The 14,705-nt window shown below is 44.9% G+C and overlaps 1 protein-coding gene and 1 pseudogene across 3 annotated transcripts; both read right to left on the bottom strand.

The window, feature by feature from the left end:
• Nucleotides 1–2,179: 2,179 nt before the first annotated feature.
• LOC126982074 (protein lava lamp-like) lies at nucleotides 2,180–8,832 on the bottom strand. Of its 3 annotated transcripts, none has more exons than XR_007734521.1 (9): nucleotides 7,889–7,944; nucleotides 7,657–7,769; nucleotides 6,896–7,017; nucleotides 5,206–5,363; nucleotides 4,692–4,841; nucleotides 4,168–4,297; nucleotides 3,378–3,464; nucleotides 2,763–2,952; nucleotides 2,180–2,543 (listed from the first exon to the last, which is right to left on the bottom strand). XR_007734521.1 is itself a non-coding variant. In XM_050833799.1 (9 exons), the coding sequence occupies exons 2-9, from the start codon at nucleotides 7,930–7,932 to the stop codon at nucleotides 2,830–2,832; spliced, it is 927 nt and encodes a 308-aa protein (XP_050689756.1). In that variant the 5' UTR covers nucleotides 7,933–7,944; nucleotides 8,764–8,832; the 3' UTR covers nucleotides 2,698–2,829. The 3 variants fall into 3 exon arrangements, 2 of the variants coding, with proteins under 2 accessions (XP_050689756.1, XP_050689757.1); XM_050833799.1 differs by lacking the exon at nucleotides 2,180–2,543 and adding an exon at nucleotides 8,764–8,832 and having other exon boundaries at nucleotides 2,698–2,952; XM_050833800.1 differs by lacking the exons at nucleotides 2,180–2,543; nucleotides 4,692–4,841 and having other exon boundaries at nucleotides 2,698–2,952.
• Nucleotides 8,833–9,789: 957 nt separating this feature from the next.
• The window catches only part of LOC126982016 (uncharacterized), a 10,390-nt pseudogene continuing 5,474 nt past the window's right edge, over nucleotides 9,790–14,705 (bottom strand).

The raw sequence follows: 14,705 nt of genomic DNA, 5'->3' as shown, positions 1-14,705 counted from the left end.
GGAGTTGCCGATGTACGATGATTATAGTTGATCTAGCTTAATTACTGTTGATTAGTGCCTTCCACGCTCATACACCATATCAGTAATTAAGTTTTAGATGACAAACTTAATGGGAAGCTGTAATTTGTGGGGCATAATAGCTTTTTGAGGTGGAAATATATATATAACCAGCGTGTTGAGTACGAGAATATGTTTAATTTACTCTGATTTATGCTTTCCATACGTATAGAATATATTAATAATTAAGTTTTAGGTAAGAAGATTAACTAATTACCGTCATATATGGATTAATTGCTTTATTTAGGGAACAAGAAGAGGAAGAAGAAGAAGAAGGTGTTATGGCTGTCTCGTCCGTACCCTCACCGGTAGGTCCTTCATATTTATCGCCATTTTCTCCGCTATTAAGAGGTAACATGTCCTGATTCCTCCCATGCTGGTAGATTAGGACATGGTGAACCTGTGGACATGGGGAGGGACACGTGGGTGGTGTTGAAAAGGCGTGGCAGGGGACAGAATAAGGGACAGCTGATTCTTGGTTCTATAATTCTTCCATATTTATCGCCATTTTCTCCGCTATTAAGAGGTAACATGTCCTGATTCCTCCCATGTTGGTAGACTAGGACATGGTGAAGCTGTGGACATGGGGAGGGACACGTGGGTGGTGTTGAAAAGGCGTGGCAGGGGACAGAATAAGGGACAGCTGATTCTTGGTTCTATAATTCTTCCATATTTATCGCCATTTTCTCCGCTATTAAGAGGTAACATGTCCTGATTCTTCCCATGCTGGTAGATTAGGACATGGTGAACCTGTGGACATGGGGAGGGACACGTGGGTGGTGTTGAAAAGGCGTGGCAGGGGACAGAATAAGGGACAGCTGATTCTTGGTTCTATAATTCTTCCATATTTATCGCCATTTTCTCCGCTATTAAGAGGTAACATGTCCTGATTCTTCCCATGCTGGTAGATTAGGACATGGTGAAGCTGTGGACATGGGGAGGGACACGTGGGTGGTGTTGAAAAGGCGTGGCAGGGGACAGAATAAGGGACAGCTGATTCTTGGTTCTATAATTCTTCCATATTTATCGCCATTTTCTCCGCTATTAAGAGGTAACATGTCCTGATTCTTCCCATGCTGGTAGATTAGGACATGGTGAAGGTGTGGACATGGGGAGGGACACGTGGGTAGGGCAGAAGAGGCGTGAGAAGGGACAGAATAAGAAACAGCTGATTTGAAGGCTTGACAGATTGCAAGGGAAGGTGAACAGCTGATTGGTATTGCAGCCCGGGATTCGAACCCTGATAAACAGATTCATAGTCAAGGACACTTAGCCAGGCTTGTAATAGAGGTCATCAGAGGTCATGAGAGAGGGGGGAGGGCATGAGAAGGTTGTGAAGATATTAGGGATTTTTTGGGATATTTTAAGGGGGGATCCATATCTTCCCTCCTCCTCCTCCTCCTCCTTCTTCTTCTTCTCCTATTTCTGTATATCCCCCCTCCTTCTCCTCCTCCTCCTTCTTCTTCTTCTTCTTCTCCTCCTATTTCTGTATATCCCCCCTCCTTCTCCTCCTCCTCCTTCTTCTTCTTCTTCTTCTTCTTCTTCTTCTCCTATTTCTGTATATCCCCCCACCTTCTCCTCCTCCTACCCCTCCTCCTTCCTCTTCTCTTCCTCCTCCTCCTCTTCTTCCTCTAATTCCTTCTCTTCTTTTCTGTTTCTTCTCTTCCTCTCTTTGTTTTATCTCCTCCTCCTCCTCCTCCTTCTTCTTCTTCTGTTACCTCTCCTCTTCTTCTTCTTCTGTTACCTCTCCTCTTCTTCTTCTTCTGTTACCTCTCCTCTTCTTCCTCCTCCTCCTCCTTCTTCTTCTTCTTCTGTTACCTCTTCTCTTCTTCCTCCTCCTCCTTCTTCTGTTACCTCTCCTCTTCTTCCTCCTCCTCCTCCTCCTCCTTCTTCTGTTACCTCTCCTCTTCTTCCTCCTCCTCCTCCTCTTCTTGCATTTTCCTTCCTTCTTCCTCTTCCTTATATTATCATTCCCTTCTCCTTCCTCTTCTTAATCATTCATCTTCCCTTCATCCTCCTCCTCCTCCTCCTCCTTCCTCCTCTCTTAGCTAACTAACTTTATTTTACTTTATTTCAGGTCAAACAATACATTTTTATTAGTAAGGAGGTCAGTAATTAACAGTTCTTTTTACTAACTTTATTTATATTTCAACTTGGACATTGGTGAGGAGTACAATGGATATATTTCTGTAGCAACTTCCACCAGCTTAAAATTGTTCCTCGGCTTCAGACCAAGCTTTGCCTGTCGAGGGAGAGAGATTGGAGGAAAGGGAGGGATTGGAGAGAGAGAGAGGGAGGGATTCAAGTTGGACATCACCCATAGATTCCACGCTCCAGAAGTCAGCTTAGATAGGGATTCGCAGTGACTTCAAGCTTACTATAGAGAGGTTCAGATACCTTCAGCTTACTATAGAGATCTGAGATTACTAAGCTTGCTATAGAGAGGTACAGAGTGACTTTCATAAGCTTACCAGTGGACTGGAGACCTATGTGTGAGGGGCAGAGAAAGAGATAGAATTATATATATATGTATATATATATATATATATATATATATATATATATATATATATATATATATATATATATATATATATATATATATATATATATATATATATATATATGATTATGTGTTGATTTGACTGTGTTTGAAATGATAATATATATTTGTATGAAGAGATATCAGTTGTTTTTTTATATACCTCCTCCTCCTATATTTCTTGCTCTCCTCCTCCTCTCATTTTTTCTTCCTCCTCCTCCTCCTCCTCTTCATTTCCCATCCTTTGGCTTCTTCTTCCTCTTGCGCTGCGCCTTCTTCAACATCTTCCTCATTTTGTAGTGCTGCCAAGCGCGCTGGATGGTGCGGGCGGCGTGCTCGCGGCGGAACTCAGCCTGAGAGAGAACGGGAAAGACTGACTGACACAGAACTGGGCAGAGGTTGAGGTCAGACTGATACTGGAGGAACTGATAAGGGAATGGTCAAGGAAGGGACAGCTTGTGATATGGGTGAAGGGAACGGCAGAGGAAGGGACAGCTTGTGATATGGGTGAAGGGAACGGCCGAGGAAGGGACAGCTTGTGATATGGGTGAAGGGAACGGCCGAGGAAGGGACAGCTTGTGATATGGGTGAAGGGAATGGCCGAGGAAGGGACAGTTTGTGATATGGGAAGCCTGTATGGGAATGGCCTATATTGAATTTTGTGTTAATAGTATTTTAATTTCTCTTTCTCTTCCAATCTTTCTCTTTATATTTCATTCTCTAACACATTCTAACCATCTATAGATCACTTCTCTCTCCCTCTCTCTCTCTCCCTCACCTGCATAGCTGCCAATCTTTCCTCCTCCTGCCTCTGTTTCTCCTCCAAAATTGCCCGGTACCTCGCTTCCACAACACTTAGATGGGCCTGAAAGCACAAAGGATATATTAGAGGTTCGTTAAAGGTTAAGGAAGTATATTAAGTCATCTATTAAGAGCTATTTGCATGTAAAACTTAATCTAATGAGACTCTACAGGAAGGAAAGGAGATCTGAAACCACAAAGGATATATTAAAGGTTTGTTAAAGGTTAAGGAAGTATATTAAGTCATCTATTAAGAGCTATTTGCATGTGTAACTTAATCTAATAAGACTCTACAGGAAGGAAAGGAGATCTGAAACCACAAAGGATATATTGAAGGTTTGTTAAAGGTTAAGGAAGTATATTAAGTCATCTATTAAGAGCTATTTGCATGTATAACTTAATCTAATATGACTCTGTAGGAAGGAAAGGAGGAGGAGGAGATGGAGGAAGGAAAGAGAGAAGGAGGAATATTTGAGAAAGTGGAGAAGAGGTTTAAGTGGAACGGAGTAAGGAAGGAAGAGGAATTGGAAAGGAAAGGAAGAGAAAGAGAATGTAGTATCACAAGACAGAATGAAGGAAGAGAGGAAATATGAAGAAAGAGAGAGAAGGAAGGAAGGAAGGAAGGAAGAAAGGAAGAAAAGAAAGGAAGGAAGGAAGAAAAGAAAAAAAAATCAAATTGCAAAGAAAGGAAAGGAACAAAAAATACCCACACACACACACACACACACACAGACCCTTCCCATCCTCCCCCCCACCCTCCCACCCACTGTCTCAGTCTCCAGCTTGGCGGTGAGGTCTCGGTGCTGGTCTCGGAGGCTGTCCAGCTCGGTCTGAAGGCAACTCATGGTCCTGTCATATCTACGGATGACCCGCTGCATGTCCGCCTCCAACCCCTGCCTGAGAGAGAGAGAGAGAGAGAGAGAGAGAGAGAGAGAGAGAGAGGGGGGGAGGGAGAGAAGGATTTTTGTTTATTTTTTGGTTATATTTTTTTCTCTCTCTCTCTCTCTCTCTCTCTCTCTCTCTCTCTCTCTCTCTCTCTCTCTCTCTCTCTCTCTCTCTCTCTCTCTCTCTCTCTCTCTTTATATTATGCATGACTTTCTTCTTCTCCTTCTTTTTCTTCCTCCTCCTCCTCCTCCTCTTCCTTCTTCTTCTTTTCCTCTTAAATTACTCTTTCTTCTCCTCTTCCTCCTCCCCTTCTTCATATCTCTATTGCTAACTTCTCTTCCTCCTCCTCCTCCTCCTTCCTCCTCTTAACCTAACCCCAAACATCAGAACTCCTCCTCCTGGTTACCTCCTTTCCCTGCTGAGTGCCTCCTCCTGACAGTGCCTGCTTGCCTGCTGCCGCTGTGCCTCCCTGCTGGCTGCTAGACCTGCCCTCAGCTCCTCAAGACTGCTTTCGCTCTGAGCTCGGACCTCATCACACTCTGCCCTCGCCTCACGCCTGGAGAGAGAGAGAGATATTGGAGGAAAGGGAGGAATGGAGAGAAAGGAGAGAGGGATTTGAGGGAGAGAAGAGGTGAAGGAAGGTGAGGGATTGGAGAGAAAGGAGGAGCGATGGAGGGAGGGAGAGAGAGAGAGAGAGACTGGAGGAAAGGGAGGGATTGGAGAGAAAGAAGGGAGGGTTGGAAAGAAGGAGGAGGAGGAGGAGAGAGAGAGAGAGAGAGAGAGAGAGAGAGAGAGAGAGAGAGAGAGAGAGAGAGAGAGAGAGAGAGAGAGAGAGAGAGAAGGCAAAAACAGAAGAAATAGCTAAACTTAACCAACTGAAACACACACGCACACAGACACACACACACACACACACACACCTGCACTTCCTGACCGCCTGTGAGCCCTGTGCGTCCAGCTGTCTTAGGGTGTCACTGAGGTTCGCCAAGACAGTCTCCCGACAGCTCAGCTCGGACTCGCGCTGTCGCTGTGCCTCCGCCAACTGGGACTCCACGGCCTCCACATTCTCCCCGGAGGCCTGGAAGAGAGTGCAAATTAGTAAAGAGAAAGGAGAGCCACTCACCTGGCTCTGGTAACTTAAAATACAGTGCCACTTGCTATATACAACAGTGCCACTTACTACACACAGCTCTGGCGGCTTACATAGGTGTACGTGGCACTCAATATATTTCTTGACCTTGACAATAATGTGCAGGGCACCGGTGCAGGTCTGTAACACATATGCTGCATGCACAAGCTTGGCTCTCTCAAGTGACACCTGATATAGACAGCTTGCAAGGAGTGCCATGATATAAACAACACTGGTAACTTATGAAACAGTGCCGCACAACTCTAAGCAAGCACTTCTCCTTTGTACACAAGTCCCATCACCTTACACTGAAGGCAATGGTGATCTGCACAACAGTGGCGCCAGTGTGCTCACAGCCGCTAACTCGGGCAGTTTTGGGTCTGGAGGGCATCATGGGTTCAGGCACACCTATGGGAGTTTTTTTAAATAAGGACATTTAGGGGCATTTTGAGGCTGACACAGAAAACACTGGGGGCTGCAGCCCCCCAGCCCCCACAGCAATTACAGACCTAATTCCGTGCACTTGTACGGCCCTGGCAGTGATGGGCGGGGCAGCTGTGACCCACGGCCCTGTCACACGGGTGTGGCGCGGGCTGTGGCGGTGCTCACCTCACCACCACCACACTCACCACGGTGCTCCCTAACGCCACTGACACACACCAGCACCCATCACAACCCTCACCCACTACTCACTGCCACTACTCTACAGCTACAACACTCACACCTAATGCCTCTAACGCCACACACACACACACACACACACACTCACGCCGGCACACCTCACAGCACGGAGACTTGACAGACCCGCGCCGCACCGCACAGCTGATCGGGGCGGCGGCCAGCTGATGGGGGCGTGACGCGGCGACGTGCCCTGTGACCCCCTGGACCCAACACACACCACTGCTGAGTACTGCTGACTACTGCTGATTACTGCCCTTACCACCCACGCCCATCACCCATCTTCGTTATTCCATTTATCACTTATCATCACCATTCATCACCATCTATATATATCACTCAACACCAACGCCTAATACACGTACACTTCATCACCACCATCACCGCTAAACTATCACATACCATCACCACCATCATCACCACCACCCATCTACTTCATCACCAGTATATACCCATTTAGTTTGTCACTCCATCATCACCGCGTACTCAACACCAGTGCTTATATACGCCTTTCATCACCACCAATTAACACCGCTAAACTATTATATCATCACCACCACCATCATCATCACCACCCACACCACCACCACTTAAAACTCTATCATGCAGTCAGTCATATATCATCACCACGATCATACATCACCACCAGGATCCCTCAACACCACTTCAGCACTTCCATCATCACCAATCACCACCACCTCACCACTTAAACCCTATCACCCATCACTTACTCTGTCATCTCACCACTACTACGATCATTCATCACCACCAACATCCTTCATCACCACTTCATCACCACTCACCCCATCAGATCCCGCCCGTCTTGCCAGCTGGGAGGCGTAGAGATATTGCAAGGTTGGGCTGAAGTAAAGTCTATGGTGAATGACAGGTCGTAGACTCGTTAAGACCCCGACAAGGCTGTTAACTGGAAGAGGAGGAGGAGGAGGTTAGGAATTAAGAGGAGGAAGAGGAGGAGAGGCTGTAACTGGAAGAGGAAGAGGAAAAGAAGGTTTGGAAGAGGAGGAGGAGGGGGAGAGGCTGTTAACTGGAAGAGGAAGAAGAAATGTTTAGGAAGAAGAGGAGGAGGAGGAGGAGGGGGAGAGGCTGTTAACTGGAAGAGGAGGAGGAGGAGGAGGAGGCTGCTAACTGAAGGAAGAAGAGAGAAGAGCACTAGAAAGAAGAGGAAGAAAGAAAATAAAGAATAAACGAGAAAGAAAGAATTAAGAAGGGAAGGGAAACGAAGAAGAGGAGGAGGAGGAGAAGATCGAAGAAGAGGAGGAGGAGGAGGAGAAGAGGAGGAAGAAGGAAGACTAGGAAAAGAAGAAGGAAGAGAGAAATGAAAATAAAGAGAAAAAATGAGGAAAAAAGCAGAGAGAGAGAGAGAGAGAGAGAGAGAGAGAGAGAATCTAAGATCGAAAAAGAAAGAAAAAAGAAAATTAATATATAGAGTATCGGATTCTAGGTCAAAGAGGATTGGAACACAAGTAACACCATTTAAGTAGAATTTGGAGGATTTACAGGTGCGCGCGGCCCCTGTGGTCAACCCCGTCACCTCAATCCTTACCCTTGTCATAGCCAGGCGTAGGATAGGCGCTCCTTGGGTCCTGTAGGCGCGCTGAGAGGTCCTTGGAGTCCTCAACGAGACGGTCAACGATCCTCATGACAGCTGCTCGCCTCCTGCAGAAGAAGAAGAAGAAGGAGAAGAAGAAGATGATGAAGATGAAGAAGAGAGAGAGAGAGAGAGAGAGAGAGAGAGAGAGAGAGAGAGAGAGAGAGAGAGAGAGAGAGTCACATACCTGGCTATTTCGGAGTCCTGCGGTTCGTCCTTAGCGAGCGGCATCTTGTATTGGACCTGTAACAAAATATAATGGAGAAAAAAATCAATTAGTCACCCTCTCCTTCCTCTTCTTTAGCGGTTTCCTCCCTCTTCCTCTCCTTCTCTCCCTCCCTCCAGCTAATATAATGTTCCTAGTACCTTCATCTACCTGTATGTGTGTTGGCAAGGTCTAAATTTGTGTAGTTACGGAGAAATAAGGAAAAATATACAGTGATTCACAAGCCGTTTGACTCTACCTCCCCGCCATCCTCTCTCTCGTCTCGTATCTTTTTCCTCTTCTTATTTCGTTCTTTTCTCCCTCTTCCTCTCCTTTTCTCCCTCCCTCCAGCTAATATAATGTGCCTAGGACCTTCATCTACCTGTATGTGTGTTGGCAAGGTCTAAATTTGTGTAGTTACGGAGAAATAAGGAAAAATGTAAAGTGATTCACAAGCCATCTGAAACTCCCTCGCCATTTCCTCTCTCGTCTTCGCTTCCTCCTCTTCTCTCGCTGTTTTCTCCCTCTACCTATCCTTCTCTCCCTCCCTCCAGCTTACATAATGTGCCTAGTATCTTCATCTACCTGTATGTGTGTTGGCAAGGTCTAAATTTGTGTAGTTACGGAGAAATAAGGAAAAATATAAAGTGATTCACAAGTCATTTTCACCTCCCTCCCCCGCCATCTCCCTTTTTCGTCTTCGCTTCCTCCTCTTCTCTCGCTGTTTTCTCCCTTTTCCTCTCCTTCTCTCCCTCCCTCCAGCTTACATAATGTGCCTAGTACCTTCATCTACCTGTATGTGTGTTGGCAAGGTCTAAATTTGTGGAGTTACGAAGAAATTAGCGAAAATAACTCACCTTCCAGCGTCCACCTGTCAACACGCACCACCTGTTCTCTCCCTCTCTCTCTCTCTCCCGGTCACCTGTTCAGAGCGTTGCCATGGTTACGAGGACGCCCCGCGCGCTCTCTCTCTCTCTCTCTCTCTCTCTCTCTCTCTCTCTCTCTCTCTCTCTCTCTCTCTCTCTCTCTCTAATAATTATAATACATTGTTATTATTATTATTATTTATTCTTTCAAACAAAATATATATTATGATTTATGTGTAATATATTAGTAACAATCTTGACTACTACTACTACTACTACTACTACTACTACTACTACTACTACTACTACTACTACTACTACTACTACTACTACTACTGCTACAACAACAACAACAACAACAACAACAACAACAACTACTACTACTACTACTACTACTACTACTACTACTACTACTACTACTACTACTACTACTACTACTACTACTACTACTACTTTTAACTTATTATCAACCACCTGAGGCCTATTAAATATATATCATAATTATCTAACTTATGTGTCAGAAATTACATTGTTAAGTGGTAGAATTTCCTAATAAATTTGTATATATATTAAGTCTTATCCATATATTAGGTAACATATTTAATTATCTATCTCGTCTGTGTTAATAATATCTTAAGTAATGCATTAAGTGATATTTTTACAGGTAGGAAAGAGTGATTGTGACATTAATGGATATAAAAATAGATATTAACCGTAGTAATTAATATATTTCCTCTTAATTAAAACTATATGTATGTGTGATGACGGATTTTATGATGAGTTCAAAGTCTTTCACCAAACTCATCATCACCATTTCATTTTCAACACCACTGTCATCACCAGTTTCTTTTTTTTCATCACTCAAATTATCATAACTATTTTTCATCACCAAAATCATCACCATTTCATTTTCAACACCACTGTCATCACCAGTTTCTTTTTTTTCATCACTCAAATTATCATAACTATTTTTCATCACCAAAATCATCACCACCATTTCATTTTCAACACCAGTCATCACCACTTCAATTTTCACCACCATTTTTCATCACCAAAATCATCACCACCATTTCATTTCCAACACCGCTGTCATCACCACTTCCTTTTTCCGTCACTCAAATCATCACCACTTCGATTTTCATCACCACCACCTTTTCATCACCAAAATCATCACAACCACTTCGCTCGTTTCAATGCAGTTTTTGTGTGTGTGTTTTCTCTCTCTCTCTCATCACCACTACTTTTTTCATCACCAATTCATCACCACTGCTTTAAATCATCAACACCACCACATTATCATCACCAAAATCAACACCATTTCCTTTTTTCATCACCAATTTGTTTCTTCATCACCAATTCATCACCACTGCTTTAAATCATCAACACCACCAAATTATCATCACCAAAATCAACACCGTGTCCTTTTTTCATCACCAATTCATCGCCACTACTTTATTTCATCATCACCACCACATTATCATCACCAAAATCAACACCAATTCGTTTTTTCATCACCAATTCATCACCACTCCTTTATTTCATCATCACCACCACATTATCATCACCAAAATCAACACCAATTCGTTTTTTCATCACCAGTTCATCACCACTACTTTTTTTCAACACCACTTCGTCACCACCACTTCATCATCACCATCACTCACAAAGCCACGTCTCTGTACCTCCGTAGATCATCACTCTCACCTCCAAGCGACGATTTGCTACTGGCACCTCCAACAACAACACCACCACCACCGCCACCGCCACCACCGCCAACACCTTGCCACCGCCGAACGTACCTGTGGAAAGATTAAAAAAAAGTGGTGATCATAAATGGTGATGAAAGTGGTGATGAAAGCTAAAACACTATCGAAAATTACTACTACAACTACTTCTACTACCACTACTACTACTATTACTATTATTATTACTATTACTACTACTACTACTACTACTATTACTATTTTTTTATTATCGTGTTTTTATTGTTGTTGTTTTTTGCTATTATCTTTGTTATTGTTACTACTACTACTACTACTACTACTACTACTACTACTACTACTACTTATATTACTACTACTACTACTACTACTACTACTACTACTACTACTACTACTACTACTACTACTAACCTTCTTCTGTCGAGACTTTGCGTTCCAGCCGCGTAGGAGAAGGAATCCAATCCTCCATTTATCGAAGGGGGGCCGAGGGGGGCGAGGGGAAGGGGGTATAGGAGGTGGGGGGGGTTGTGGTGGTAGATAGTGTAGGGGGAGGAGGTGGGGAGGGGAAGAGGAGGAGGCGGAGGTGGGGGTAGTGTAGTGGGCGAGGGAGTTCCTTGCGGTGGCGGATGACGGGCCTCCTCCTCCTCCTCCTCCTGCGACCAGCGGCATGAACCCTGAAAAAAAGGTCATAAGGTCACAAGGGTTCGAACACAGGCCGGCGGACTCGTAGGTAGGAGCGCTAATCACTGCACCATGGAAGGGAAGGGAAGGGAAGGGAAGGGAAGGGAGGTAGGGAAGGAAGGGACGGGAAGAGAAAGGAAAGGAAGGGAAGGGAAGGGAAGGGAAGAGAAGGGAAAGGAAGGGAAGGGAAGGGAAGAAGAAAGAGAGAGAGATCATTACCTCATATTCTCTCTCTCTCTCTCTCTCTCCTCCTCCTCCTCTCATAAAAGACTTGTCAAATACGTGTTTCTTCGGTTCACGGTACAGAGGTCAGACTACCACCAGGGTCCCTACTACTACTACTACTACTACTACTACTTACCAACAGAGGCCGGGGAAAAAGTGGCAGCATTAAATTCACTCGTGGATTCTCTGTTTAAGTAAGGGTCCCAGCCAGGCAGCCCCGTTCGAACCTGCAGCGGCTGAATTTGCGTTTGCAGTGACGCCGTGGATGCTGGTGGGTGAGTCTGGGTCATCTCCGCGGCCCAGCCCAGAGACGAGGCGCGGGAGAGTGATCTGTTGGGTGGAGATGAGTTGGAGATGAGTGGAGATGATTGTGGTGGTAGTGGTGGAGGAGGAGGAGGAGGAGGAGGAGTAGGAAGAACGAAGAAGGAAGGCAGGAAGGAAGGAAGAAGAAGAAGAAGAAGAAGAAGAAGAAGAAGAAGAAGAAGAAGAAGAAGAAAATAAAGAAAATATAAAACAAACACATAACTCTCTCTCTCTCTCTCTCTCTCTCTCTCTCTCTCTCTCTCTCTCTCTCTCTCTCTCTCTCTCTCTCTCTCTCTCTCTCTCTTTTTACCTGGTGAGGAGGGGGCGGGGGCAGGGGGGCGGGGGTGGGTTCCTGCCCCCCTAAAAATGCTGGGTTCTGATAGGCCATAGGAAGATCGGATCCTCTTCCTCCTCCTCCTCCTCCTCCTGTGGTGCTGTATGTCTTCCCCGTGTTGTTCTGTAAGGAAGAGAAGAAGAGGAGGAGGAAGAAGAAGAGAAGGAAGGAGGGAGGAATGACAGAGGAGGAAGGAGGAGGAGGAGGAGGAGGAGGAAGAAGAGAAGGAAGGAAGGAGGAATGACAGAGGAGGAAGGAGATCGAGAGGAGGAGGAGGAGGAGGAGGAGGAGGAAGAAGAAGAGAAGGAAGGAGGGAGAAATGACAGAGGAGGAAGGAGATCGAGAGGAGGAGGAGGAGGAGGAGGAGGAGGAGGAAGAAGAGAAGGAAGGAAGGAGGAATGACAGAGGAGGAAGGAGAGAGGAGGAGGAGGAGGAGGAGGAAGAAGAGAAGGAAGGAAGGAGGAATGACAGAGGAGGAAGGAGAGAGGAGGAGGAGGAGGAGGAGGAGGAGGAAGAAGAGAAGGAAGGAAGGAGGAATTATATTTTTCTATCTTATTATTTATCGTATTCTTATTTTATTTTTATTTATTTATTTATTTCGATTTTTTTGTGTGTTGCAGTGTTACCAAAAAAGTAGTGTTGCAGTGTTGCCAAGGTAATGTTGTGTGGCTGTTACTGAGTTGTTGTTGTTGTTGTTGTTACTGAAGTGTTGCTATGTGTGTCTTGCAGTGTTGCCAAGGTAGTGTTGCGCGTGGACTTACCAGGTGTAGGTGTTGCAAACGTTTGAGGCGGTGTGTGTTGGCCGCGTCCTCCCGCCACGTGGAGTATTGCGACTGTACACACAACACTGACAACACCTGGAACACATGACACACACTGACACACGCAACACAAGACGTACACACATACACACACAACACTGACAACACCTGGAACACATGAGACACACTGACACACGCAACACAAGACGTACACACACACACACACACACACAACACTGACAACACCTGGAACACTTGAGATACACTGACACACGCAACACAAGACGTACACACACACACACACACACACACACACACACACACACACACACACACTTACATTACAGGCGGCGCGGAACACATAGAAGATAAGATCCGCCAGGCCGTAGGGGGATGTGATTTTCTGTACGGGGGAAAGAAAAATATAAAAAAATAGATATATGTGTGTTTAAGTAAGTAAGTAAGTAAGTAAGTAAGTGAGTTTATTGCCATACTTATATACTTAACAATGGAGGAGGAGGAGGAGGAGAAGGAGGAGGTAGGTTAGGTTAAGTTAGGTTTGGTTTTGGAAGATTTTGTGTGTGTGTGTGTGTATGTGTGTGTGTGTGTGTGTGTGCGTGCCATTACCCAGTGTATGAAGGCCATGAATGCCACCATGCCCATCTCGGGGAAGCAGAACAGGGTCATCAGGAATACCCAGACGAGGAGGGGGCGAGGCTTCTTCTGCGGGAGGAGGAGGAGGAGGAGGAGGAGGAGGAGGAGGAGGAGGAGGAGGAGGAGATAAAGAAGAATAAAGGTCCAGGAACAAAATTAAATTACAAAAAGGAAGAACCAAAAAGAGAAGGAGGAGGAGGAAGAGGAGGAGGAGGAGGAAGAGGAGGAGGAGGAGAAGGACGAGGAGGAGGAGGAGGAGGAGGAGGAGGTAAAGAAGAATAACGGTCCAGGAATAGAATTAAATTACAAGAAAGAAGAACCAAAAAGAAGAGGAGGAGAAGGAAGAGGAGGAGGAGGAGGAGGAGGAGATAAAGAAGAATAAATGTCCAGGAACAAAATTAAATTACGAGAAGGAAGAACCAAAAAGAGGAGGAGGAGGAGGAGGAGGAGGAGGAGGAAGGGAAATAGAACAGAGAAAGGAGAGGAAAAGGAGGAGGAGGAGGAGGAGAGAGATGGAGAAGAGGAGGAGGAAGAAGAGAGAGGAGAAAAAACGTGAAAGAAGAGGAAGAGGGAAAGGAAGAGGAAGAAAAAGAAGAAGAAGAGAAGGAAGAAAAGAAAAATGGTATTATTATTATTATTATTATTATTATTATTATTATTATTATTATTATTATTATTATTATTATTATTATTATCATTATTATTATTATTTTCATTAGTATCACTACTACTACTACTACTACTACTACTACTACTACTACTACTACTACTACTTCTACTACTACTACTACACGCACCTTGTATAGGCCCAGCAGCATCCAAGCAGAGGCGAGGGAGATGACGAGGTAGCAGAGACACAGCAGGTAGGCGGGCGCCGGCACGCTGCTCCTCTCCTGCTCGTCCCCGCCTTCTCCGCCACCTCATGAGAAATAGGTGGGGTGGGTCCAATTAGTACGCACGTGTAGGGTGTGTATAACGGACCATTTTGTACGCGGGTAGGGAATGAATAGATGGGAGTGACGGACATGACTTTATTTTTCTCTCTCTCTCTCTCCACTGTTATATGTGTGGGACTCATTTTGTCATTCATTTAGCACGCGGCTATAGGACCAATTTGTACGCAGCTAGTGAATGGGAGTAACTATTATAGCTAATTAATTTATTATTTTTCTTTACTTTATTTAATTGTAGTATCATGAGTCAGGCACATTCGAGTGTAAAAAAAAATAAGGAAAAAAAATAGTGTATATCCAT

The sequence above is a fragment of the Eriocheir sinensis genome, chromosome 50 (assembly GCF_024679095.1).
Source record: "Eriocheir sinensis breed Jianghai 21 chromosome 50, ASM2467909v1, whole genome shotgun sequence".
In the NCBI taxonomy this organism is placed as follows: Eukaryota; Metazoa; Arthropoda; class Malacostraca; order Decapoda; family Varunidae; genus Eriocheir; species Eriocheir sinensis.
This window is presented reverse-complemented; position numbering and strand designations above follow the sequence as displayed.

Bases quoted from the DNA above. Each gene is read 5' to 3' on its own strand.
- LOC126982074 (XM_050833799.1), bottom strand. From the start codon at position 7,932: ATGCCGCTCGCTAAGGACGAACCGCAGGACTCCGAAATAGCCAG. The intron at 7,018-7,656 runs GTAAGGATTGAG...CTCCTCTTCCAG, and splicing joins TACGCCTGGCTATGACAAGG to TTAACAGCCTTGTCGGGGTC. The intron at 3,465-4,167 runs GTGGGTGGGAGG...TTGTGCTTTCAG, and splicing joins CCAAGCTGGAGACTGAGACA to GCCCATCTAAGTGTTGTGGA.